At 42.3% G+C, this 27062-nt stretch overlaps 1 protein-coding gene across 1 annotated transcript in view; it reads right to left on the bottom strand.

The window, feature by feature from the left end:
- Window positions 1–26541, bottom strand: part of fbln2 (fibulin 2) — a gene marked incomplete at both ends in the record, with an annotated part of 56683 nt that extends 30142 nt beyond the window's left edge. The window contains 4 exons of the mRNA XM_079218474.1: window positions 716–902; window positions 1686–1815; window positions 2498–2621; window positions 24714–26541. Coding sequence (XP_079074600.1) covers window positions 716–902; window positions 1686–1815; window positions 2498–2621; window positions 24714–26541 — 2269 coding nt within the window. The remainder of the gene's footprint in view (window positions 1–715; window positions 903–1685; window positions 1816–2497; window positions 2622–24713) is intronic.
- Window positions 26542–27062: the final 521 nt, after the last annotated feature.

The raw sequence follows: 27062 nt of genomic DNA, 5'->3' as shown, positions 1-27062 counted from the left end.
CCAAACATTGAATAAGTAATTTATAGCTTTTTTACAATTAACTGACAGCCCACTTTGAAAATGGTGGGCCTAACAGGAAAACACAGACAACTCCCGGAGCAAACAAGCCTGTGGTAGCAACCAGACAACCTCAATGTAGCCCCGCCTTAAAGCATCCCCAGCTTTATGGTCTGTTTGACTCTAAATGGACCATCATTTACGAAATGAACATCATGCTGTATTGAAGAAGACTTGAAACTAGAGATTGATTGACATTAAACTCATGTTTACAATGTTTACTGAGGGATTAAATCAAGAGAGAATTAGGGTCATTTTCTAATAGACTTCTATAGAATCTGACTTCTTTTTCCAGCAGGAGGAGTCACCCCCTGCTAGCCTTTAGTTATAATGCAAGTTTAAGGCACTTCTGCATTGGCCTCACTTTTCAGAACTAGAGGTGGAGATTCATTCATTCATAAGTCTTCTATCATCATGGAAGTATATTCTGTTGAAAGAGTAAATTTAATGAATGCATTCCAAATATTCCAGATGTAACAACAGACCTGATATGTAATTATTGTAGCTATTCTAAAGCAGGTTTATTAGTTTCTTCTTCACTTGCCTCTTCTACGAGAGCACCTCTGACTATAAGGGGCGGTTTGTAACAACACCAACGTGCACAATGAATGTGTTTTCAATATCGGTGAAACACTGCTGTGCGGCGGGTAACGGGTACCTTTTCTAGGCCTCGACGTCGGCCTGGGCTTCTGCTTCCTCCTCAGTGGGATCTGGCTGGGACCCTCCTCCTCCTCGCAGCAGGTGAGGAAGACGTGCCCGCACGGGTAGCCCAGGTACTGGTGGGCATCGCAACCCCGTCCTTCACTGCGCACGCGCAAGCCGAGGGCACAGCAGCTGCAGCACACCTGCCCCCAGCAGAGTCCATTAGGAGCGCGGCACCGGGATGCCGTTCACATCTCTAATTACCAGCTCTCTTTATGGGCCTCCGCCATTAGCCCTGCTTTCGTAACCAGCAGGAGGGGCAGACGCAACGGGCCAAACAGGCCGGCAGGCTGGTTCATCCCTGTGGACGCACTGCCTCAAGCTGAACCCCGTGTCACGCAAAGAAAACCAGACGTTCACCTTTTTTATTATACTTTTCTCAAAAACAATGACCTGGCACAGCGGTTTGGCTCGGCTGCCTCTACAAAAGATCGAGAGCCAAACCGCTGGGTTTCCTCTCGGAGGAACGGGGAATGCTGCTGGAGCTGACTCGGAGCAAAGGCACGACTCCCATCTTTCATATGGAAGTATTCACAGGGCAGGCTGAAGGACGCATGCAGAAACGGGAAGTTTTGACAGTTCTTTAGCAATAAATTCAACCTGTTAGCCAATAAAGACAAATAAACTGTCTGACCTTTTACAAAGGCCTCTCTGCTGACACTCTGTAATGGAAATCAGGTAAAAACAAAAGTGCATTCCAGGTGATTTCGTAATCGATCGCTACCTACTGTATACCTATAACTGTTTGCATGGTCCAGTTGTGTCGTCCTGAACTGTTTGAAATATTCAGTCATATCATACATGACTCCCAAAATGGCAAGGGTTTGTTTTATGGAGAACTAAATCAGTCACGCCTCAGCAATCGTCCTCATGTTTCCTCTCGTCACTATTCATTGAGAGAGTATGGTGGTGTAACGGTAATGTACCTGGTAGGAGTGATCTGTGCATTGGTCCTCCTTCTCCACTTCACAGGTGTCCCCTCCTCTGGCTGAAGTCATGCCCGATTCACACTGGCTCTCCTTTACGGAGCTGAGGCAGCACTGCTTCCACGCAACACTTGACACACACACAGACACACACAGATATAGTCATAAACTACACTTCATGAGAGTGGTGTGGGGACAACATTATGGACACAACCGTTTTATTAATTTTTTTTGTCCTGAAAACAGTCCAGACTGGCTCATCTGAAGACAAACAACCAGCGTTTTCTGAGGGCATGGTAGTCAACTGGGAAACATGAATTGCTGCCAGTCAAGTTACAGCTAACATCCATGTCCATCCAAAATATCAATGATTCATCATTGCATCCCATTGTCACAATTAGCATTTGCATTCTTGAGTTATGGCCAAACATCTTTTTTGTGAGGTCACAGTGACCTTTGATCTTTGACCACCAAATTCTAATCAGTTCATCATTGAGTCCAACTGTGCATTTGTGCCAAATTTGAAGACACTTGCGCTTTCTGGAATGGAATGAACCACCTGAAAACATAATAAATACCGGGAAAAAACGTACCTGGAGAAGACTACAACTATTATCACATGCTGGGTATGAAATATGGATTGGTGTGGAAGCCCTTTTAAAAAGTTGTAACTTTTTTTAAGCTGTAAATAAAGAGGCTTTTAACACCTACAAACTGGACTTCGTGGTTGGGATCCACCCACTGATGGCTCATCCAACAAATGAAATTACAAAAGCAGCTTCAAAAAACGTGAAGCTAACACAGTCACTTACCTGCATGTGGAGTGCCTGTCATTGTTCATCAGTCGCATGTTGTTGCAGTGGAGGTTGTCTGTGGCCCATTTCTGGCCAGCAGCGCAGCAGCTCTGCAGCAGTTCTTCAGCAGAGGCCCCTGGACCTGCAGACATGCGGATATGCATACTGCATGAGTAGCGCACACAGAAGACTGATGGAATAAAAAGCAGTTGAGCAGTAAATCCCCCCCGGTGTCTACACAACTAGACTGAATGGAACGGACAGAAGCCCAAAGGAGGAAAGTGAATACGGCGAGCAGTCTCACAGAAACATATGGTAGACTGCACGGGCCTCAGAGGCGCCATTAAGATTGCTACGGTTGGCTAAAGAGGAGCAGTCCCGTTAGCAGAACACAGTAGCCCCATTTTATGATTGGAAACCTCGCTCCGGTCTGAAGAAAGTTACAGTTTGTTCAATAAATAGTTTTCATAAGTAGAATGGCAGTCCACACGTCGGGTTGTGAACAAGAAGTGAGACAGATTGGTTTAGTCAGCATTTTTAGAGGCTGCGACAAGGAGGAGGGAAAGTCCAGTTCGTTGTCGGCAGAGACAACGTCTGGTGAGAGGCACTGCGACCATTTTAAAGCAGTTGAAGTGGAAAAGTGAGTCTGACTACCCACGGCACAAAGACTGCTTATGCACACCTAACTCTTCTCGTTCGAGCGTGAGTAAAATAAAGAGGACTGCGTTAGAAGATATTTGGTTCTGGTCCAAGAGTCGACAGCCACAATCGCAGCTCTGTGCTAATTAGCTAACATGCTTACGCTAATCAAGTAAACATGTGAATTATAAGTCCAGGCGGCAACCTCCGGTTCTGCCAAGTGAAGTGTCTCAAAACTTGCATTCTCTCTACTGACAACATGGCGATGGCCATAATCAAGATGGCGATGATGAAGTCGCCGAACACAAGGCTTTCAACCGGAAGTCCACAAACGGGTGATGTCACGATGACTACGCCCACTTCTTATAAACAGTCTGTGGTTAAGCCGGTTTAATACTTAACATGATCGCCATCTTAGTTTAGAATGTGAACGTTAGCGACTGAACCAAAAGCTGCAGCGGAGGCTGATGTCTTTATTTGTTGTGCCGCAGAATTTTCCAAATGACTATTACTATTACAGAGGGATTACTACAGTTGTTACAGTTCATCCTGAGCCAGGTGCGACATTTTTTTTTACTTTGAGCTGCTGGTGATGCTTGATGAAAAGTGAAGTCTGAAAGAAGACGGATTATGTTATGGAAGCAACAATAGCTTAAAATTGTGTATGAAATAACAACGTTTTTTTTTTTTAGTGTCTTGGCTTAATAAGGCTCACATTGCAAAGCATTATGAATTGCTCTGTAAATTCACTGAGTTGTTGTCATTAACTGGCCATTTATGTCATTTAGTGAAAGAAAACCCAAAATAAAATGCCACTTCAAAACCGTTTCCACTTTGCCACCCACTTAATCCGGAGAAATGGCATCGTTTCAATGTCATCAACTGAGGGAAACGAGCATAAAACATATGTTCAACGAGCAATCCATTAAATCCCCATAATTGAATGAATGCATTTCATATTTCTGAACCACACATTTCTGTTGAGGCTTAACCCCCCTCCCCCCCACAAAAAAAAAGCTGCCCTCAAATGTCTTGCTCCTAATTAGCTGTATTGGCAGCAAACCATGCCTGCGTCAACAGGCCGCTGACGTAGCATCCACCACAGTGACCTTATCCCCCCCCCGCTGCTTTTATCCACACATTAACTTGAGCACTCGACCGCACACTCATTCACACACACCTTCACGCACAACTTCTCTCTGTGCCCTTTCAAAGAAAAAGAAATACAACAATAAACCTCCGTTGGCTTCGTTACTGTACAGAACAATTTGCATAGTCTTCAATGAAGTTTTGCAACTTTTAAAGACATGAACCTGATTCATGTCTACAAAAAAAAAGAGAATTTAGACACACGCATAGCAGAGTTCATCGCACGTCATTGTGAGAATTCCTGTTAAGCATGAAGCTTATTTCTAGTAATTAAAAACAGCTACATCAGAGGATTGGCCCGTAGGGGGGCGAATAAAGCACTGTGATCAGATTAAGCCCTTTCCTGCATGTAATATCCATTGTGTTCACCTCCAAGTATAATACTTCTCAACTATGCTAATCCTGTACTGCACTGTAAATAAAAAGTACCATAGAGCTGGAAATGCCTTAAATAGCTCCGCTTTAAGCTTCACTTTGAAAGTTCTTTCATTTCGCTGCATTGGGTTTCATCTCAGTCCCGGCTCCTTTTTAGAGCTCAGCAAACAATCGTTTAAAGCAAAGGCTGTCCATGCATAATTCAAAAGCACCGTCTTCGGGAAATGGTGTCAAGTCGACATGAGCGAAGAAAGCAAAAGGCAGCATCTTATTTTAACCACCAAAAACATTGGTGTTTCACTCCGTAAAAAGTGTGTTCGTCTAGAATTCTGGAAGACTTTCATGTCAGACACAGTAATGTGTGAGGCTGATGAGTCTCTGCAATCTGTGGGATCCGTCACTCAGCTTTGCTGAGAAACACATCAAGGCATGTGTCCTTTCATTTTGACGGCCCGCTCTGAGGACAGATGAATGAAGACGACGGGGAACGATTGCTCACACAGCTACCGGTTTGCTCTTCATAGATCTTCTGCATCTTGTCAAGGAGTAAAAACATCATCCCGGTCCGTTTTCTATTATTTTCCTCCAGAAAAAAAAAGAAGGAAACTGCGTTTTGAAGTAACAACCGGCGCAGGTTCATTATTTCACACTAAATGGGAAAGCTGGAAACAGTGTGATACCCCGCCGTTATGCGAAGCAAAAATTCCAGGAGAGCTCGCCCCAAAGGGCCAAACATGAGGTTCAGCAGTAAGGGGGTCGGCTTAACACCCAGGAGCAGCCGACTAATTACCTGAGAAACAATGGAAACCGCCACCTGTATTTATAGCATACACTTTTTTTGTGGCTATTGTTTAAAAGAATTGACATGGTGGCAGCAACGCCAGGCCCCTGTTATGTAGCAGACGGACCATCACTGGGAGACATCCGTCCACTTAAGGAGCTCCCATGGGGTTGTGTGGACTGATTAGCCCGGCCTCACACTGCTCGCTGCGTCATTACTCTGTCTGGACAAACACGGACCTGTCTAACGCCACGCTGAGACACATGTCAGACACATCTGCGCCGCCTGAGAACGCACAACAGCGACAGACTGCAGCACCGGACACAGCGAGACGTTAGCAGCCACTAATGTCTAATAATATGGATGCTTATGAACTGACGACGTGGCAATTGATTGATTCTTCACGCTGATATAGAAGTACGAGACAATTAGTGCTGGCCATTGCTGATAGGATGGAGGTTCTTCTCTGAATTAAATGACAGTCTGGGAAAACTGCCTTGACATTGTGTCCCCTTTGCAAAATATATTTACATTATGTATCTCATTATCCCATAGCAATTATTGTATTATAAATTAATATGAATTAAATACAGTACATATGTATACTTACATACATATATTTGTGTTTTCCTAATATTAAATATGTGGTTGCATAGGCGTAAAACTGTACAAATCAATATTTCTTATTTTAACAATGTAATGTAAAAAGAGATGTTTATAGCTGTTTCTACATGCTACAAACAGATGTTTCTACATGCTACAAACAGATGTTTCTACATGCTACAAACATATGTTTGTACATGCTACAAACAGATGTTTCTACATGCTACAAACAGATGTTTCTACATGCTACAAACAGATGTTTCTACATGCTACAAACATATGTTTGTACATGCTACAAACAGATGTTTCTACATGCTACAAACAGATGTTTCTACATGCTACAAACAGCTGTTTGTATGAGGGACAAATGCTGCTATGTTCTTATGTGAGTGCACTGATAAATACATTTATTGTTTGATTGTGAAATAGTTGTTGTTATTTAGCCTTCATAGGGCTATTGCATGGTTAAATCAATTAACTTTATTAAAAAACATTTTTTTTGTAGACACAACATAAAAGTTGATATAGTGAACGCAGTAGCAAACAGTTAACACAGTTTACAGTTTAATTTCAGCATCATGCCGCCTAGGAGTTATATATTAGCATTTATTTAGAGTAATGTTTCTCTCCAACTGATTAATATTCCCTCTTTTTTTTGTTTTCACAAACTCTGAGAAAACAGTATCTTTCTTGCAGAGTGTGACCTTATGAGTGCTGCTGCTGGAAAGCAGGTATGTAAAACCAGACTAATGTAAACATATGAATTGGTGCAGCCTTAAAGCTTTAATCTGCAAACCCTACAGAACATCAAATGTTTGATTTTCGGGCACAGTTCTAGTGTCCAAAGTTAAAGGTAAAATTCAGAAATACAAAGTTCTGAGGGGAAATAAACAACTTCGAACAACATAGAGAGACGTAACACTTGCTAGATGAGGTTGGAGTGCATGTTGTTACAACTCAGGCAAAACAACACCGTCTCCGTCCCACAACCCTTTTTTCCTATTGAGCTATTCCCAGACGTAGAACATGATTCTATCTCTCCCACCTCTGGGTGCTCCCTGTTTCCATGTTGTATATTTGTGCAGCCAGTATGAATGGACTAACGAGGCATTTAAGGCATTCGCGGAGCGCCGTAACAATACCAACAGGCGGGGGAGAGTAATGGCTTAGAACAATGTGAGGATGCTGACTGCCAAAATGAAACGCCGCTTACAACGCAGCAGCTTGGCAGGAATGTCTCTCAACAGTCAGTGGAATATTAGAGTTCATGTCTCCGACTTCTAGTACAGGATGAAGAGCAAAGTGCTTGACCTTTTTCCGCCCGGTGTTACCACGGTGGTTTCTGGAGCCCCACTTCAGTTGTTCAGCGCGACACGCAGTGATAAACGATCACCGTCACAACCAAATGCCATTTCAGTTTATTACAAAGTTGAAACTTATTTCCTGTTTCAATCTTTGCTCTGTCAAAACTCTGCGATAAAAGACTTGTCAACGCGTAAGGGGGCAGCATTTTTCCCGCTCATTAAAGACATTCAGCCACGTGAAATAAAATGACAATTCAGTCCATTGAATGGCCAACATGTTTCTCATGCATTGTTTAATGATAGAAATCTTCTAATTAGTTTCATGGTAAGGAGGCGAAAGCTGTCTTGGACAGTTAAAAGCATGTTTAAAATAGTTATAATAGTTAATCTATATATTAGTAGTTATATTTGTTATACTTCTATATAACTGTATAGAAGAAGTTTATATAGTCACTGTGACTTTACTTCATGTCCTGCGTTACAAATAAGAGGGGGTGGCATGAAGTGTAGCCAATGCTTTGCTTTAGCCTAAGATGCTAACAGTTGGCCATGGATAACGTAGAACAATTTCAATGTTTGTCTTTATCCCAAAGGCCACAAGACTAAATAAATGCGGCTGTATGTTCACAACATGTATTTCCCTCTATAAAGTTGCCTGTCTGGAAAACAGGTACAGCCAGAGATCACAACCATTGCCACTATTTCAATTTGGCAGACTGGCAACTTTTTAATTCAGGCTGGACAGACAGGTGTATTTTCAAATGAAGATCTGCCTACTGTCCAAATATCTAGTCAATGAGTGCATTGTTGTCTCAGGTGGAAATTCCAGTCTCTACAATGTCACCTAGTGAACAACAGCCTTGTTTTTATTCACACATTTTTCAGGTCGGTCCATCCGAATCCATCCGAGGTTTTCACACGAGCACAGCGGTATGCGAGTGACATCGTCTCTGCCTTTTTCCCTCACTCAGGCCCCCGGGGTTTCATCTGTAAAGCAGATGGCAACATAATGGACTGTGGGCTTGAAAGCACTGTCCTTACCCTGAGCCCAGGGCCGTTCCCTGGAATTTGTTATTCCACTAAAATAAAGAAAGGCCTGTAGAGTACAGTACAGCGCTGGCTTCTCTTTGTCTCACGCTCTGCGTTCATCAGGGGCAAAACCAGAACTACAGTGTGCTCCACTCACCCTTTGAGATTTCCCCTGAAACAACAGAGCTACCGTCTTGCTATTTGCCTAGAAATGCTAATCTCCTGCGATTGCCCATCCGGCCCATCCGGCCTCCCACTACCAATCAGCCCCTGTCCATGCCTGGCGATCTATCCTCCGTAGACAGCCGTCAACAGCAGCGGTCCACAGCGGCTCCAGCTGCCTCGTGGGAAATGCTGGCCGCTGCATCTTTCTAAATATCAGACAGCAGGGTGGCAAAAACCAAGTCGAAGTTAAGCATTTGCCAACCAAACTTTATTCAAATTTGCTAATGCGGTTTATAAGGTCTGCACCTGATTTAGCTTCGGCTAATGCGGGTCATAGACTTATTGGATTGGCTCCTAAACTCTGAACTTATTCACACCAGGAGAGAGCAAATTAGTAGTTTCCTTGATATTCTGGGACATCCTCTCTCTGCCACAGTTTGTTATGCTCAATACTGCCAACATCAGGCCGGATCATCCTGGTAGGAATCCAGCAGCAGCCGTCTGGATTCGATCTGAGCTGTGGACCAGACATGGCCTTGAAAGCAGAATTTGAAAGAGCTGCCCTCCAGGCAGCAAAAGAGCAAGACTCTTTCAAATCAACCCCTCACATGTGCCAGTGAGAGCAGCCCCACTGTGGAGAGGTTTGGTCTCAATGTTGAAATAAAACGTTTCAGCTGTCATTGGCCATATATTTTAGCAAGACTCTTCTCCTAATATAATAGGAGGTGAGAAAGAAGAAGACGCAATGAAATGAAAAAATACTTTGGGGAAACTGGCTGCTACCAAAAGTTGCCACATAAAGTCAATGCAATAACCTGAATAGGTACAAATAAGCATCGGGCTTTGCAAATTACACAACGCAATAAAGGCGACTACTCAAAGTTCATGCAATTCACGTACACACGTGAGTTGAAATACATCCTTTTGTTATCTATGCTAGTTATGTTCTGCCCAACTATTGTAAAGTTCAAGAGGAAACCATGAACGAGGAAAATAGAAATGCTGTTAAATGTGAGCCTCGGTATAGTGGAGGTGAATAGAAAACCTTTAGAAAATCCACAGGCCACCTTGCTGTGAATCGTTCCCATTGTAAGTAGGTTATTCTAAATAAATACTCTTCTCACTTTAAACTTGTCACAGGATTATTCAAAATAACGTGAACACAGTTTCTCCAGAGAAGAAACAAATCCAAAGCTATTTGCATGGCTACATACCACAAGATGTCCTTTAGAATTTATTTGTGGCTAATTTGGGTGAATTGACCCTTCAGAGATGAGATTGTTTGGAAATGGCTCATACAAACGTGATCTCACGTAAATACTTGAAATGACCAAAAACCTCTGAGCAGCTTATCCTATGAAAACAATGTAACGTTAAGTTTAGGGGGAAAAAAAGATCATGGTTTGGGTTAAAAGAACTATGTTTGTTACATAACTTATTTCAAAGCAAAAAGCACATAACATTTGTGTCTTGCATCAAACATGATTGTTTTGAGAGCCAAACTACCAACACTGCATTTAAAAAAATAAACCGGCAAACAAAAGCTTTTACATCTTAAATCACAAATGAATCTGACTTGCAATAAAAACCTTATTTGATTAGAGTGTCAATAGTTTTGCTCTCAAACATATGTTTGACTATTAATAATAATTGATGATCTTTCCTTTGGCCACCACATTACGTGCCACCACCACTTAATGCATCGTTAACAGGTCATGGTAAATTCACATATTTCTGTGAGATCAGGCTGCTCCGGTTCTTAAGCCTCAACTTCCAAATGCTCCAAATGCTCCCCATCGCAAAACTATGTTATCACAAGAAGGCTAGCTGCATTGATGATTTTATGTTCACTTAATTAGCTCCTCTCCCTCAAGAAGAAACAATGTTTTTTTCTAGCAGATCCAAGTGTGGTCCAACAAACAAAATAAAAACAAAAGCAGTTTTTGCATGATCGTAGCTGCTTGATGTTCCACTTTACGGCTGGCGACGTGACCGGGGTCGTAGCATAAAATAGGCAGCCGTTTCCTCCGCGTTTAGAGATAAGGAGGACGCCCCCGGTGACAGATGATGGACCCCACTCGACATCGTCACTCGCTTTACGCAGGCGGTTCGCCTCCCGCAGAGGAGCCCCGCGAACAAAATGGCCCTGTCACTGGCCGAGAACAAAGCGGGAGATAGCGCGCCGAGTGGCGAGAGCTTTCGGAGATCCACTTAAGATATGTAAAAATGAAACCCATCAAGCTGAGTTATATACAAGAAATATAACAGGAGATGGGAATCAATATCATCCATTATTCACGATATCTATGCCAGTTGCTCTTACTTTTGACATCTTAAAGGACACTCTGGGAATAACAATAGCCATTAAAAAACTATCTGTGATTTTCCAACTAGGTCTGAGCTTTATTCCATGAAGAGCCGAGGAAACATGCCAGAGGCAATGGAAGTAAAAGAAATACGTGTTATTTTGAGTGTCTTAGATTTTGCTCAGACAGTTTGATACAATGATACAAAATAGGATAAATCCAAGTTCTGGGCCACTATGACGACATTGTTACAACCTTTTGGCTCGTGCACTGAGCACCTGCATCCTGCGATGTGACACTTTTGGCGGCCCACATATATATCGGTAGTCATATGCAGTCGATATGCTTAGCTGCAGGAGACGCAGCATTGTTTTTGTGGCTGGGGTCATAGGGTGGGTCGGGGATGAGCCAGAAACAGCAAGAGACAGGAAGTGTTGTGGCTCGAGGGGTTCGTACTGACTCCCTAAGGCAATAACACAACTCTCCCATCCATCACATGTAATGTTGCTTTCACACACAGACTTCAAATAAGAAAAAAGCAGAAAAAGACCTCAGGGCACTTGGAGAAGTTAAATTGGGGGATTGGAGCTGGCGTGGATGTAGGACACCTGAGGGTCGTCCATCTTCGAGCCGATAATCAGACGGAGCTTCCACTGACATCGTAAATAACTGGGATTGTGTCCCTTTGGTCCGTTTGCCTTCGAGTTACTGACACCCTGCCTCGGTCAAGTCAATACTGTCGGCAACACTAATAGAGCGCCTGATGATTTGTGCCCACTGCTGAGTCTGGCTGACTTCATTTAAAGGCGTTCCTCTTCACTCTTGACCTCAGTAGCTTGATCTGGCTATGGTCAATCTACAATGAGTAGGCCATGCGGCAGCTCATATGGATTCCTTTTTGAAGGACAACAGCATACTGCTACTTGGAAGTGGCAACTCAGAAAAAGAAGCAACAAAACATCTAAAGCTTCCAGGTGTTGTTTCAGAAGCAGGAACTAGGGTTCTTCCACATTTAGTCATTTGGTATCTGACTTCTGGTTTTCTTGATAGATGGATGAAATGAATGGATGGATAGGTGAACTGTCTAAAGCTAAAGATCACCAGTTCTTTTTAACTGGTAACGGAACACAAAATCCACAATTCAGTTATTTGAATTAAATTAAATGAAAATTGGGAACTTGCTACGCAAGCCATTTGGACCCATGTGGTATGCCCTCTAACCACTGGGCGAACTCTCTGTGTATTCAGATGTAAATAGGTGATGACTTCAGGAAGGATGATTTAAGGTACTAACTGTGGCAATCGGGTGCTTAAAAGTTTAAAAGGGGCTTTATATCCATGAGCTGACTGTCATAGCTGGTGCCCACCCTGTCGGTAAGCAGCCACACGAACAGTAACTTCCTGACTTCAAATTACAAACTTGTCCCTTTCACCTCAGCAGTATCTTTGAAAACCCCTGCATTGACGCGAGACTGTCGCAAAATGGTTCAACAACTTTCGTTTTCCAGCGACACACCTAACCTTCGGTTGAATAACATATTCAGGCCTTTCACCACTCTTTGTCTAGTGATGCTGCAACCTACCGGAAAACCAGGATGCTCCCAAACAAAAGATCTGAATGACATCGCAGGCTCTTCCAGCTCTGCTTTCTCATTTGTCGTTAACCTGACTAACACAGTTTAGCAAACACTGTCTCACTGACATGTCTTGTTCACGTATAGAAGAGCACGTACTCTAGTGAACGGTTTGGTTTGAAGAGACATGCTGTTAGACCTGTAGTCCACAGTAAACCCCCCTAGTACTGTTCTAAAAGACTGATACAAGTTTCTAGCTCAGATGCGATGTCCCGATTTCAGCTCTATGAACACGTGTTTGAATTCCATTTGATTTAAGTATTTTATAAACCCATGATTTTGTGGAGCATCCTAAACCTCAAAAAGCACATAATCCTGCAATTGAAAACCATTAAAGTCATCTGAAGATACATAGATCCAATTAGGCTGAAAACAAGAAGATTGCCTCGCTTGAGAGTGCAGAAAGAGTGGCTGAATGATCTAAAAGTGCAAAACAAAATGCTGCATTGGAATCATTTCACATAAAGAGAGACGATTAGAGGACCATCTGGAAGAAACTCATGATGTGTTTGTTTTTGGATGGGCCTGCCACAGTGTGTTTTCGGCCGAGTTTCTTCATTGCAGTAAGTGACTATTCCTGGTGTGTATCACTACGACAGGCAGACGCCGCTGTTTTACACTAAATGCCAAGTCAGTTTACTATGTTGGCTCCCACACAGAGAGTTTAAATATACTTTATTCAACTATGTATTCCCTATGCCCTGTTTTGTTATTGTGTCCCTTTTTTCCATACAGATAAGAATAAAGCTCTGGGTAAAAATAGAGTTCTTTGAATGATGAATACTGACCCTGATAAATCCATGTTAGTCATACCCAAATCCTTGAGACCTGAAGCTAACCTGACGATAAACCTTACCTCAACCTATGATAAGAAGATGTCCTCTTAAAAAATGTTCCTCATTTTACAATGTTTGTCTGACAAGTTAATTAAAAACATTTTGGGGACGCAAAGTATCGACCAACTTAAAACAATTGAAAATGAAGCCATGTACCATCACTTAGAAACTTTATACACACACACACACACACACACACACACACACACACACACACACACACACACACACACACACACACACACACATGTATACCTACAAGGTCAATTAAAGTAGACCACCAAGTCTTTGACTTTGTAGTTTTAGCCATAGCGGCTAATGCTACTATGCAATAGTAGTACTATGCAACTCCCCAATTATTCCAAACAACTTGTAAACATAAACGTCCTCACCTTATGTGCGATTGAAGCTCTACTCATAGCAAGTGTTCAGAATAGAAAACATTGGTTGAATCACCATGTTTTTTACATGACTAATAATAGAAATTAGAGAAAACTGATCTTCCGGTGTAGAAAAAAAATGCTTTAATTGCCTCTGAATAAACTATTAAAGTACTGTCTCTGTACCAAAGTTACCATTCTCCCTCTCAACCTTTAACTTTAATTATTTTGCCATTTTGAGGAAGCCATTATAAAAAAAAAATGTGAATGCCCCTAATCAGCACTGCTGTTGGAGGAAGCGTTTGGGTGATAAAAGCAGCTTTGGCTTTAATCGCAAGCAGCGGAGCCAAGGACAAACCGCAAACAGCTTTAGTGACTCTTAACTCTGTTTGTTTTTGTAATGTAAAAATAGTCCTTTGCAAGATTTTAAAGGGTGACCTTCATGTGATAATTAAGATCTCTATATCATTAGAAAACTGGATCGGAGGAGCACAGATCCAGGTGGCAGGGCCACGCTGGGACAGAAGAGTTATAGACGGGATGAGTTTGTCTTGATATCATGGATCTGAGCCAAAATCTATAAGATTGATCACGATGATTAACTCTTTGTTTTCGCCGTGTCCAATTTGTTTACTTGCCGAGTTGAAGCACAGCTGATGTGATGAAGCAGGTGATGAAGGAACTCTGATAAACAACCCACATTTACAGCCTGACTACCTGGTTCAGCGCTGTATGAGTCGTTGTGTAATCGCCTCGAGTTGAACGTTGTCATACGTTTATGTGATGTTGTTCACGGACACGGGACGTCCCGGAATACCTGCGAGCCGAGCTGCCCCTCACGTTTACTCCACTTGCTTCTCTGATAACTTAAGATCCAGACGTCCCGTGACTAAAATCCTTCATCTGGTTCATCTAGATCTTAAAAGTGTATCGTACAAAATGGGGCCTGAAACTGGATGAGTGGTGAGTTTATGACAGCTTCTGTCAGAAAACTACAATGCCGACGAATATACAAAGAGTTCTATGGCGCTATTGAAGGGTGACCAAATGACACGCAGGGTTACGTTGATTTAAATTAGTGCGGTTTTCTCCGGTTTTGAAAAAATTGTTGCAAACTTACAAATGAAAATATTTAACATAGTTGTTACATTTTAAAGCTGCAGTCAATAGGGTACTACATTTGTAGTTGGGTTCTTTTCCAAAAAAGAAAAAGGTCTCAACAATCGCCAAATCCGGCTAGAACACTAAAGTGGCAACACTGCCTTCAGGACACTTGCGGTCTTAACGGGCACTGATCGTACGTTCCGACCTAATTCCTTGCAAATAGGTGTTACTGCTTGGACAGACCATTTTTCTGCCAATGTCATGAAGAACGAGTAAACACATCGCAATGGATCCATGCTCTCCACAGCTAGCGGTGAGGATGCAGACTGCAACCAACTGAAGCGTCTACCGGGTACCAAGAGTGGGTACCAACTACGGTGGCCAACATTAAAACAGAAGGAAAAAGGAAACGGAACTTGTCAGAGTAGCGTAGGTCATTTAGAGCAGTGGTTCTCAACCTTTTTTCAGTGATTATCCCTCTGTGAAATATAAGGATTTGTGAACGGATGCAATTTTTAAATATCTATAAAAAGAAAATCTCACGTACCCCCTGGAGTGCCTTCACATACTCCCAAGGGGTACCCATTTGAAAACCACTGATTTAGAGAATAGCAGAGCCAGTGTGTGTCTAGTGGGAAGTGAGTGGTGAAGCAAGAGCAGGAGAGTGGCGGCGAATTTGCGTGTGCGAACGAGTTGGCAGCGGAGTAGGAGAGCTTAGTTTAACAGTGAGGATTTAAGGTGGAAGTTGCAAGAAGCCCTCAAGACCAACAGAGGTTTCCTGTGTTTTTGTTTTCCGTCCCCAGGGACCAACGCGACAATGTACACATGTGTTGTCCGACCACGATTGGGAAGCCGAAGCAGGTTGGTTTGTCCATTCTGGGCTACTGTAGAAACATGGCGGCTGTATGTAGAATGGCTCATTCTAAGCAAATGGAAACACAACGAATCCTATTGTCAGGGGATTATATACTGAAGAAAACATACTCATCAACATCATATTTCATTTCTGCCAATAGATCCGTCTAAATGTTACATACTTCCTTTAACGTGTGAGACAAGGGCCTTAATATGACACATCTGTGAGCGATGTGATGCAAGTAAGATAAATGTCCACTCAGACAGGAAATCCAGACTCGGTCACTTCAGCCAGCAGCCTGTGTAAATCGTAGCTCAGTTTGAATTGTTTGGTAATTCTTTAGAAGCGTTACTAATCTAGACATAGACATGTGTATTTTAAAGCTTTGTGGACATACTCTGCTGTTTGGACATAATCCAGTTTCCTGATCAAAGTGTTTGCTATTGTATATCCCAGAGGAAGCAGTGTGATTATAGGTGAACAGATGGAAACCTTTGTCTCGCGTGCGCGGCGCCTCGACACAGACTCTGCTAGATTAGCTCCGTTCAAAGAGCTGCGAGAGATTCTGTGGGAATGATGATGTGAAAACTGTTTTTTCTTTCCGTCTCTTTGAGGGCGCAGCAGCGCGGACAGCCACGAGCCGTGCAGATTGTGCGAGGCATATCCCGTGACCATCCTATCTGTCGGGGCCCGGGAGTGTGACTGGCATTTTGATTGCAGTTATTTTCTCAAGAGGGACCGTCTGGGGCCTTGAATCTGGATCATACACAGCGGCAACACTGGATCCAGCGAGGGGGGAGGGGGACACACATGTTTTCTGCTATGGAGAATTACAGCCGCTTATTTCTTCAGTTGTGTATTCTACTCTTCTAGGTGAAATAACTAATGTTTTACAGCTCTGGAGCAGATGGCCGTGATAAATCGGAGGGCTGTTGAATGGGTTTTTATTGATACCAGTGACCTTACAATTACTACGTCCTTTTTTACACACTTTCCACGCTGCACTGTGTATTGAAACCAATAGTCCCCAGCTATAAATGTCTCCCAGCAGCAACCCATTTTGTCAAACCTTTCAGAAAGGATGCGGGGAGTAAAATATCTGTTTTTTTATTTCACTATTTATGGTATTAAACTTGCATGCATTGTCTGAAATGTACTATCCATCAACATCAATGCATTTCATACAAATAGTTTGGAGAGTGGTGACTTACCATATCCATGACATACGTTTAAGGACTAGATCCACTGGTGATCTATAATTGGCTTAATCCTTATAGAGTAGGGCTAAAGCGTTATTGATGCACTGCATTATTTTGTGGTTATGTTAGATAATGCCCCATTCAGGACAGTAAATTACAGAAAAATACAGTTAAGACTCTGACGAAGCTGATATGAAAAAAAGTGTGCATAAGTTACATAAATAAAAATCTTTTGTTTTTGTCTTTTGGGGCAGACCCCAAACGCACTGTGTACTGATGTAGGCTTCGGCGTTTGGACGAATACGTTGGTTTTTGGCGACTTGGCTGAGTACGTCGCTGCTTGTTTTTCTGGCAGTCCTCAAAAGAAGGCGCTATTAACCAACTTATAGTGCTAACGACATTTACCTAGCTAAAGCTGACTAAATCTGGTGGTGACAATTGACTTTTAGCCAAAAAAATGTACCGTCTATAAGAGCCAGCTTTTGTATACCTCCTGTCTGAAATCAAGGACCCAATGTTTGAAAAAAAGTCATGTTTTGCATGATAAATCTGCCAACATTATCACTGTACACTGTATAATATATGCAGTGCTGGATTGGCGAGCGTATTAAGTGTACTCTCCTTATTTGATGAGCCAGATCTATCAGCGGCATTTATATTTTTTCAAGTAAATGCAATAAACAGAGCAATCTTTTTTTTTTTGTAAAGTTCAGAGGAAGCCTAAATGTCTATCAAACGGTTCCAAAAGCAGGGCGATGTAACAGATGGAAAGCTAAGCCTCATACTGAGGCGGCTGTTGTCATCATGCCTGATTTATCGTGTCAGTCACCTTTGAAAAGCTACTTCCCATCTGACTTAACTGAGTCCCAGGACAGAGATTGTGAGGCAGCTACCTGGCAAATAAATCATCCTCATTTGATTGACCAGCCACTCAGTCACCCTGACACACTGTTCAGAATATCTGACTGGCTGAGCGTTGTTATATAAGAGACCTGTAATAGAGTGTTGTATTAAAAAAACAAGTTAAACACAGGACTTTCACACAGGGGGTCGCTGTTCGTGTAGAACAACGTTGACTTTATGCTGCACTCACCTGGAATCTGGCAGACTGTAGACGGCAAACCGGATATCATGTTAGTGGACAAGAGCAGGACGTCGAAATAAGGTGAGGCCGACAGACAATACCAACAACGGTAATGGTAGCCGTCTGTCTGCCGTCTACTATCTGCCTGATTCCCTGTGAAGTCAGTAGTAGGCTACTTTAAAGTAGTTTTGTTTTGTAATTTATACAAGCGTAGATATTTTACGTAACAAATGTAGTTATTTGAACCCAAACTAGATATTTTCCTCAATCTACCAAAGTAGTTGTTGTGTAAGTAAACCTACAAACGAAGTTAACATTCAATGAAAGTTTATTTTGAAAAGACATGATGAATGACAAGCGGAAACTGTACCTTTTCCTAAGAACTCATGAGTTTATTTTGAAAACACACTATGCATTTAAGTGACACGTCTTCTCTGACGTGTCCAAAACTGACGCTAGAGCATCACAGTTTGAAATGAAAGGCCTGTGACCAAGCGTTTGTTATTTTGACGAGTTGGGAGTGAGAATGTGTTGGTATTACGAACTCTGAAAGCTCAGGACTTCCTGTTTTTAAAGCAAGCTGTCAGCTTCGTTGTGCAGGAACCTTTACACCGTGCCTCCTTAATTGGATACATGAAACAAAGGTACGGTAGAGCTCCAAATAACAATCAGAAAACTATTCATTATAATTGAAGATGAGGAAATTATCCCATCTGAGAAGCTGGAACAGTCAAATGGTTTGTACTTTGGCTTATTATTTTACATTAACAATGCACTGCAAATCAAATAGTTGCAGATGAATTGACTATTCATCCAAGCTTTAGTGAAAATCAATTTGACATCACTCAGGCAGAGAAACTGAGAGGTGGATTGGTGGTGTCTAGTTTAACCGGGACTTGTTGGGTTCTAATTTGCATCCATGTCAGTACTAATGATTTCCCAGTTTTCAATATGTTAAAAATAATTACATTTTGATTGATGTCAAAGAGTTGTATTTTATAATACACTAGGCATGCCAAAACATCTAGCAGATTCCATTCCTAATCTTCAAACATATTACCACATATTATATATATATAAAACGATGTGTCGTCAGAACTGATAACCTGCATTAAGACCAGCCCGGAGTGAGGCCCTCCCTGGCCCTCCCTTCTATCTCCACTCTAAGATAGTGAGGAGCCACCTGTCGGCACTCTACGCTATCTGGAGAAAAAGCAGCCAACCTGCCACGCAACAGATAACTCCTCCTCAGCTTATCCTCCTGCATATGCTGCAGACTTTTTAGGGAAGAAACTTTGGGATCAGGGGCATCGTGACAGAATAATATCCCAACTGCTTGTCCTACCTAGTTTTTAAGATAGGAAAAATCTTTTCTTCCTATTACAGAGGCAATTCCTAAATCTCAGACCTCCTATTGTATCTTAACACATTTGTGCCCGTAACGGAAATTGATCATTTCTTTTGGTGGAAGTGTTCTCTGGGCTTGCCTCATCACAGTCTGGTGACATTTTTGGTTGAAAAGTGAGTTTTTGTGATCATACTTTAACTAGTCTTTGGACACATTGGACATTGGAAAGCTTTTTCCATATATTTTCATCATATTCTAAGAAAAAACAGTTGACCAATGTGCACAAAGTAAGTATAGTATGATACAAAATGGCTGTATCTTAGAAACTACAAGGAGCACCATCAAGTATGTATTTCCTATTAACTCATAACAGGTTGAATAACAGAGATATGCACGAACATGTACTATTTTTCCTAATTTAAAGAACAATTCTAACTTTGACTACATTTGATTTTACATGTCATCTAAAAAAGTTGTACTATTGGATACTTGCTCAAAGTTTGTCTGTACCAGATTTCAAGACTTTAGACCAGGAGTGTCCAACTCATTTTAGTTAAGGGGCCACATGCTGCCCATTTTGATCTCAAGTGGGCCGCACCAGTAAAATCATAGCATAATAACGCATACATAACGACAATATGTTTAAATCATTGGTGAAGGTTTTTGGATGATAAACTCTATTTTAAGGTCTTTCTACAATTAACTAGAAACATAACAGACATCAGCCCACTGTTTACCTGCCTGGGCTCTCCTCTGCAGATTTCCTCGCTTTGTGATGCGTTTTTGAAAACGCTTCAAAAACGCATCACAAACGCGTCACAAGCAGTTTGGACAACCACTTTCATGACGTGATACATTTTTAACGATTTGCATTACAATGCCTCCTGGTGCAATACAGTGAAATGTTCAAAAACGTTATCCTCCATTTGCAGCTCGTACTTTCTCCCTGAATTTCATCACAACGCCTGTTTTTCTCCCGATCATTGATGGTGCACCGTCTGTAGCCCCACTGACAGCACGGGTCCAGCGCTTCAACAAGAGAGCTAACAATGTAATTGGCTGTAGTGGTGTCTGTCATAGGTACCAACTCAAGGAACTCCTCGGTGACCACCAAAGTCTCATCAACACCACGTTTAGAGTTGTGGGTTATATATTACTTATATATTGCGGCCTTTAAAGCCATTTGACATATAGGCCAAACAGTGGGATTACAATTTCCATATCCATTGAGACTTTTTCCCATAGATTTACATTGGAGACTTCAGATTTGATCAGAGGGTTTATTTGTTTTAGTTAAATTCGTCTCGGCAGTCTATATACACCGATTAATTATTACATGGACCTGGAAATGTAAAGCTTCATCATATGGTTTAAGCAGCCTTTGAATCATTACAGTGTTCATGTTGTTCCCAAGCTTCCTTGTTATCATCGTCATTCAGACCCAACAACAGTCCTGCTGCCATTTTGGCAGTTATTGTTAAAATGCCCTCCTAACTTTGGATTCCTAACTTGGAAACTTACTAATTTAGGACAGTTCTGTAATACTCAAATCCTATTCGAGGAGAAGATAGTATTTCTTTCTGTATGCAGTTTGGAAACATGTTTCTGTAATACTTAAAATATGACATCCTAAACTGAAAAAAGAGGATTTCAGACTTTGGAAGTTTCTGTAATGAGGCCCCAGGTCATGAGCCTCCAGCCAGTCCACTGGTCTCCTGATCACTATGAATCAATGTGCAAATGGCCTGAGAATAAATCTAACGTGACACACTGTGATTATGTAATTACATTATCTCATCAAAAGATTAATCGATTAAGACCAGCCCGCTAATGGATGAAGAACTGGATCATTATATCATCTACGTGGTCTATTTAAAGAGCGGTTTGATTAAATGTATTGAGTGTTGAGTGTATCACATGATGTACTTTAAATGGAGAGCTTTACACGGTGCAAAGCAACAGCTGTATAAACGAGTGCAACATAGTACAACAGTCCTGCAATACATCCTCCATGTGTTAGGCTGACATTGATCAGATATGATCAGATATGATCAGATATGATCAGCTGTCATTCGCTTCAACAGCTGATGGAGTTTTGTCCAGAGAGTTTTTACTGAACATTCCAATAAAAATGCACTTGAAATATTGATCAAAATGATCGTATGTTTTCAGTTGATTTAACGGTGTTAAACTACTACTTATATTAATAAAGACAAAGTTATCATGAGTGTCAGAGTGGAGATGTTTTCTCTGTCGTCTGTTACCGTTTAATAAACTGCATTGAGTATTTATATACTGTGATGTGTCCTGCTTATACGCGCAGGATCGATTTCTACCGGCGGAATGCGTCTTATTTATTTATTTATTATTAACGGCGGTATGTTTTGAAATTCTGATTGTGACATCATTATAAAATAATTTACAATATCAATATAGTTTCTCTTCATTACGTGTTGTAAAAAAGTGTTTCCTCTCTCCAGCTCTCTCTGATTTTAATTATATACATAATAAAAGTTATTGAGGGAAACAACAGATCAAATCTTTGAAGACAGTTGTTTGTGGTTCTTTTGTTGTTCAGACCTACAATGAACATATTTTAACCAGATGGTGAATAAGAAAACAGATATAATATATAGCTTGAGTTTAATCTGTGATCTTCTCTGGTATGAAACTCCAGCGATCAGTCCGCTCAGCTGCTGCAGTGTCCAATCACATAACAGTGCCTCATACAAGCCCACTTCCAAAGTAATTGTTTGGATTTCACAGAGGATGGAACTCCGTAGTCACTCACTTTTATACATCCCTCCGGCAACCAGTCAAATTGCAATTTATTTCAAAAATCTGACCTCTAAATTCGAACCAGTTCATCCTTGAGTCCAAGTGGACGTTTGCGGCAAATTTTAGGAAATTCCTTCCAGTCATTCCTGAGAAATCGGGTTCACGAGACTGGACTGGACAGACAGACAACCTAAAAAAATTGTCCTCAATGGTCATGTGCACAGGGTCATAAAATATGAAACAGAGCAAAGCAGCAAATCCTCATATTTAGAACAATTTCAAGAATTCATCTAAAAGTTATATTATTTTCTGTTCAAATCAATTAATCAACAACTTAGTTCCACTATAAAAACACATTTAACATTATATCCCCCCCCTCAAAAGAAACTAGAGTATGAATGTAAATATATATATATATATATATATATATATATATATATATATATATATATATATAACATATATACATGTGCATGTGCAGTGGTTGTTGAATGATTGTTGTATTGCATCACTTCCCACTGTACAGGTAGTCCACAGTGTAGAGTCTACCTCTGTACATCCACACCCTCCAGGGCACCAACATCTGGATCTGCTACATCAGAAACGGATCAAATAACTCAGCTATCCCATATAAGTGCAATGACCAAAAGTTTAAATAGCTGTCATGACGTTTTCAACTGAATTAATGTCCTTTATGATCCACTATAGCGTCAGTTTAACACATCTGCGAGTCAATATTTTACATTTGTTATGAATTAAATGCGCAGGAACAGATGTGTTTCACTTTTCCACCGACTTTGAAGTAAATAGAAGAACTGTGTGTTTGGCATGAGCAGAGACGGCTCCTATACCGTAGGACTGACAAAAAGGCAGCACCTATGGAAAATGGAGTTTATTTTTTCCAACAGAGAGGCCAAGAAGCAGACGTCAGGGTACCGCCCACAGCGTTTGATGGATACCTCAGACGTCGGGATGGGAGCAGACAGTAGTTTCTAAAATCGCTTAAATTAAAATGTTTAAATCTACAACTCGCTTTTTAAATAACACCATCTAAAAGGCCGGAGGCCAGAGAGGATTTATAACCGAATCCAGATCCTTAAGGTCACGTGTCTGTTTCCTCGGGGGAGGGTTGAGGCGACGTGCAGTAAAACAGCGGCGAGGCCCTGTGTGCTGAGTGAGGGATGGTGGTGACTGGTATGGGACTGATGTGAGAGGATGTTCGCCGCGGGAGGAGACGTTTGACTCCCTACTCCAGACAGACCCTGGCCTCGATATTTATGTTCCGGGTCAGATACCCGGGGACCACTTCCTATGCGTTCATGACACATTTAGAACCCGGACAGAGAAAGGGAGCATTGTTCTGTGAGCACAATTCTGCAGAGACAAACATTAGGAGGACCACGTTTTAAATGATTTATGTAGGATTCAAAAAGGGGTGCGGAAATAATTTCACAGAAACTTAGCCATATAATTAAGATTCATGAAGTGCTACAGCATTCCACACAAGTATGTGCTGTTTTTAGAGACCTCTTTTAACCCTTTTATTTTTATTTAATCCCAATATTATAGCATTAACCCGTTACTTATGTTGCAATGGGAGCGCGTAGCAGCAAAAAATAGAGATGCACCAATCGATCGGCCATGACCGTGCTGCTATAATCCACAAAGTTTCTTGTATGCGGGTCGGGTTCGCTGGTTGAATAATGTTTTGCAGGTTGGGTGGTGCAGATTGGCTCTCATAAGGGGTTGGATGGATGCGGGTATTACAAAATCCTGACCCGCCCAGTGTGGAAGTTTAGATGTAAATGATATTAGGTGAGTTGTTAAAAACGATATGTTGCACCTATCTTCTGTGAGAGTAAAATATTTGAATTTCTCAATTATCCATGAAAGATTAAACATGTTTTGTGTATGCTGTCAATTATAGTTTTAGAAAAAAATAAATGGTATTTCACCTTCTCAGCCTCACCTAACTGGAACCAACCACCTGCCCAGGTAAGTATAGGGAGAGGTAAACAGAGCAAGAATCCAAATTCACACAGAATAATTAACAAACCAGTAATGCAAGATCTCCAAGTTACTGCTGACATCTATATCTATCCATGGGAACCCACCCATACCAATGAGCACTGCACCTATCTTCCTACACCCTAACAAAGTCCAGCTCCTCTCTGCCAAGAGGACATAACGAGGCCTCCCAGGCAAAACAACAGCAACTAAAAAATGTATCCTTACCACCAATCATAATCATACTAACCCATTTTTATTGTGACAAAGATATGTAGAGAGTGGGACATTGTACAGTGTAAAGATTCAACTTTTCAGACCTAATGAAATAGTTAAACCTTTTCAAAATGACCATAGACCTAATTTGGCATTTCAATACTGCAATTTCAAAAACATAACAGTCACATAAAAACAAATGTTGGGGTTAAGCACTCACGACACCCCTGCTCAAAATTATTATGAATAATATTGTTATTCCTAATTTTTTTGGCCAGAAGCAGGTACTGTAATGTAGTGGTATATTTAGAAAATCTCTTTTCATATGCCAACAATACATTTTCAATGTATTAACAAATCTGTAGGTAAGTTCATGTAGGTAACTGATACCCATTACATTCGGAAATAAAAATCCCAGTCTTAAAAGAAAACTTGACTTACCTTCATCAGGTTTGACGAGCAAAACAGGTCGGTCATTTCTCTCCTCCTCTGTCTCCGTCACCTCCAGCTGGTCTTCTCTGTGGAGGTTAAACAGCCTCTGAACTGGCTTTCTGCTGGGCTCGCTCTCATTCAGCTTGACCCTCGCTGGCGGCTGGGACGTGGTAATGTAATAGACCGTGGGGTTTTTCGGGTCCTCAGGCCTCCTGGGGGAACTGGTGCTGGGCCCGGGTGTGGTCTTTTGGTAGCTGCTAGTTGGACTGCTGCTTTCTGACTCTGCATGGCTTCTCTCCTGTTGTGCCGACTTTGTCTTGTAGAAAACATCCCTTCCTTCGGGCCCAGTGACGCCGTGAAATGTTACGATACCTTCCTCCTCCTCTTCCATCACTTCTGCCTCCATCCCTTCCTCACTGTCCGGTGCGACCGTCCCCTGTAAATCTCTTTGTCCGTTTGAACTTGCCTGGGGGTGGATTGGGCTTTCTGGGCTTTTCGGCATGTACAGCGGAGAATTCACTGTATCTGATTGTCTCTGATGATTGGTTTGACTGTCTGTACCTATCACTGGATGAATAACGTCGATCCGACTCTCACCGCTGGGTGTCACACTATCTGATGCACTTCGGTCGTGTATCTTCGTCGTAAAGCTTCTCTGATGAGGAACTGCGCTCTCTGAACTTGTAAGTGAATACTCTGGGTGTTTTTCACTCCCCGGTCCTCGGTTCAGTGGAAATATGGCACTATCTGAACTCTTGAGTGTGTGCAATGGATTCTCCAAATCTTTCGGTGTTGTCAGATCCCTGAACGAGGTACTTTGCACACTTGTTGGACCCTGCAAGAGCTGCCAAGACGTAGTGGCGTCCTTGTGCACATGTGGCCTGATGGTACTCTGCTCTGCTCTCGGGGGGCTTTTTGTCACTTCCTGTCCGTCTGCAGGATGGACATGAACTCCGTGTCGTTCTCTTAGCTCCAGCTTGCTTCGTCTGTCGAGGTTCTGGAGGGCGGAGGTTCGCTCGGGTCTGTCAGAGCCTCGGGACACAGAGATGACCTTGATGGAGGGGGACGACTGGGTGGGGAAAACTAGAGATTGAGGGTAGGTCTCTGGGAAGTCTGTCGGACCGTAATCATACTCTTCTGACTCGTCCTTATCCAAAGGCGACGGTTTGAAGAGAGGAAGATTCCCATTGGGAGGAAGGTGTTGCGGTGGGGTGAATTGATCCAATTGGTCAAAGCTGGAGGGGTAACTGTTGCGCCTGCTGGCTGGGTCCTCCCCTTTTGGTGCAGCTAACATTGGTTTATGGGCCTGGTTCGGGTCACAGTCTGGCACAGGGTAGCACATTAGCTTCCCTCCCTTGTCGGGGCAGTGGCAGACCCGGCAGGGGTCAATGTGGAAGGAGTGCCCGGAGTCGTACTTTTGCTCGTCATGGACGCACCCGACACGCTCGCACTGCATGCAACCGTCCACCGGCTCAGAAATCTCGATGCAGTTCGGCGGCATTTCGGGGCAGCTGATGAAGTGGCAGATGATCCGGCCCCCTCCTACGGGGCAGGAGCACTCCGTGCTGCCGTAGTCAACGAAATACGACTCTCCCTCGGCCACCTTGCCGTTCTTGAATCCTGCGTTGACGCAATCGTAGTACTGGTAACCCTCGCACGTGCAGCCCTTTTGCAGGCACGAGGCGCAACAGCCGCCACTCTGCAGCACTTCTTCGATGCAGTTGTCCAGCTGGGGACAGTCCGTGCCGGTGCAGTCACGCTGGCACAGGCAGACACCGGCGTAGAGAAAGAGGAATGCACACCTCAGCAGCGTTACTTCAGCTTTTAAACCAGACATGGCACCAGGTGTATGCACAAAAATCCAAAGAGATCAGGTATCGCCCAAGGCCTTTAGATTATCTTCAAGGATTCTGGTGCATTCCGCCCCTTTGAACCATCTTTACTCTGCAGGAAACAGCAGAAGGAGAGACAGACAGAGACTTATTTCACAAAATGAAAGCAGATCAACATCTGGCTCGGTAGTTGAGCTCACGAGAGTCACATTATTACGGCATACTAGTTGTCTTAAAATAAAGGCTATACACTCCTCATTAACACCAGCTGCAGTACAGTGTTTTAAATCATTATGCAGCCGTCAACTTGGAACCTGCCCAAGTAATTCTACCGCGTCCGTGATTATCTCCATAGGGACGATTGCTACAACAATCAAGGTTGCAATCAACCCTACAGTGTAACTCCTGAACACTTCATTATGGTGTGGCAGTTGAGTTTGTTGGAATGTACACTTTATGGAAAGCACATTCTCTAAAAGTAATTAGCGAAGTAAAGACCAAAGGGCACAGTCTCCTTTGACTAATG

Source organism: Taurulus bubalis (genome assembly GCF_910589615.1).
Source record: "Taurulus bubalis genome assembly, chromosome: 5".
Classification (NCBI taxonomy): Eukaryota; Metazoa; Chordata; class Actinopteri; order Perciformes; family Cottidae; genus Taurulus; species Taurulus bubalis.
The sequence above is the reverse complement of the archived record's forward strand: the minus strand, read 5'-3'. Positions and strand labels throughout refer to the sequence as shown.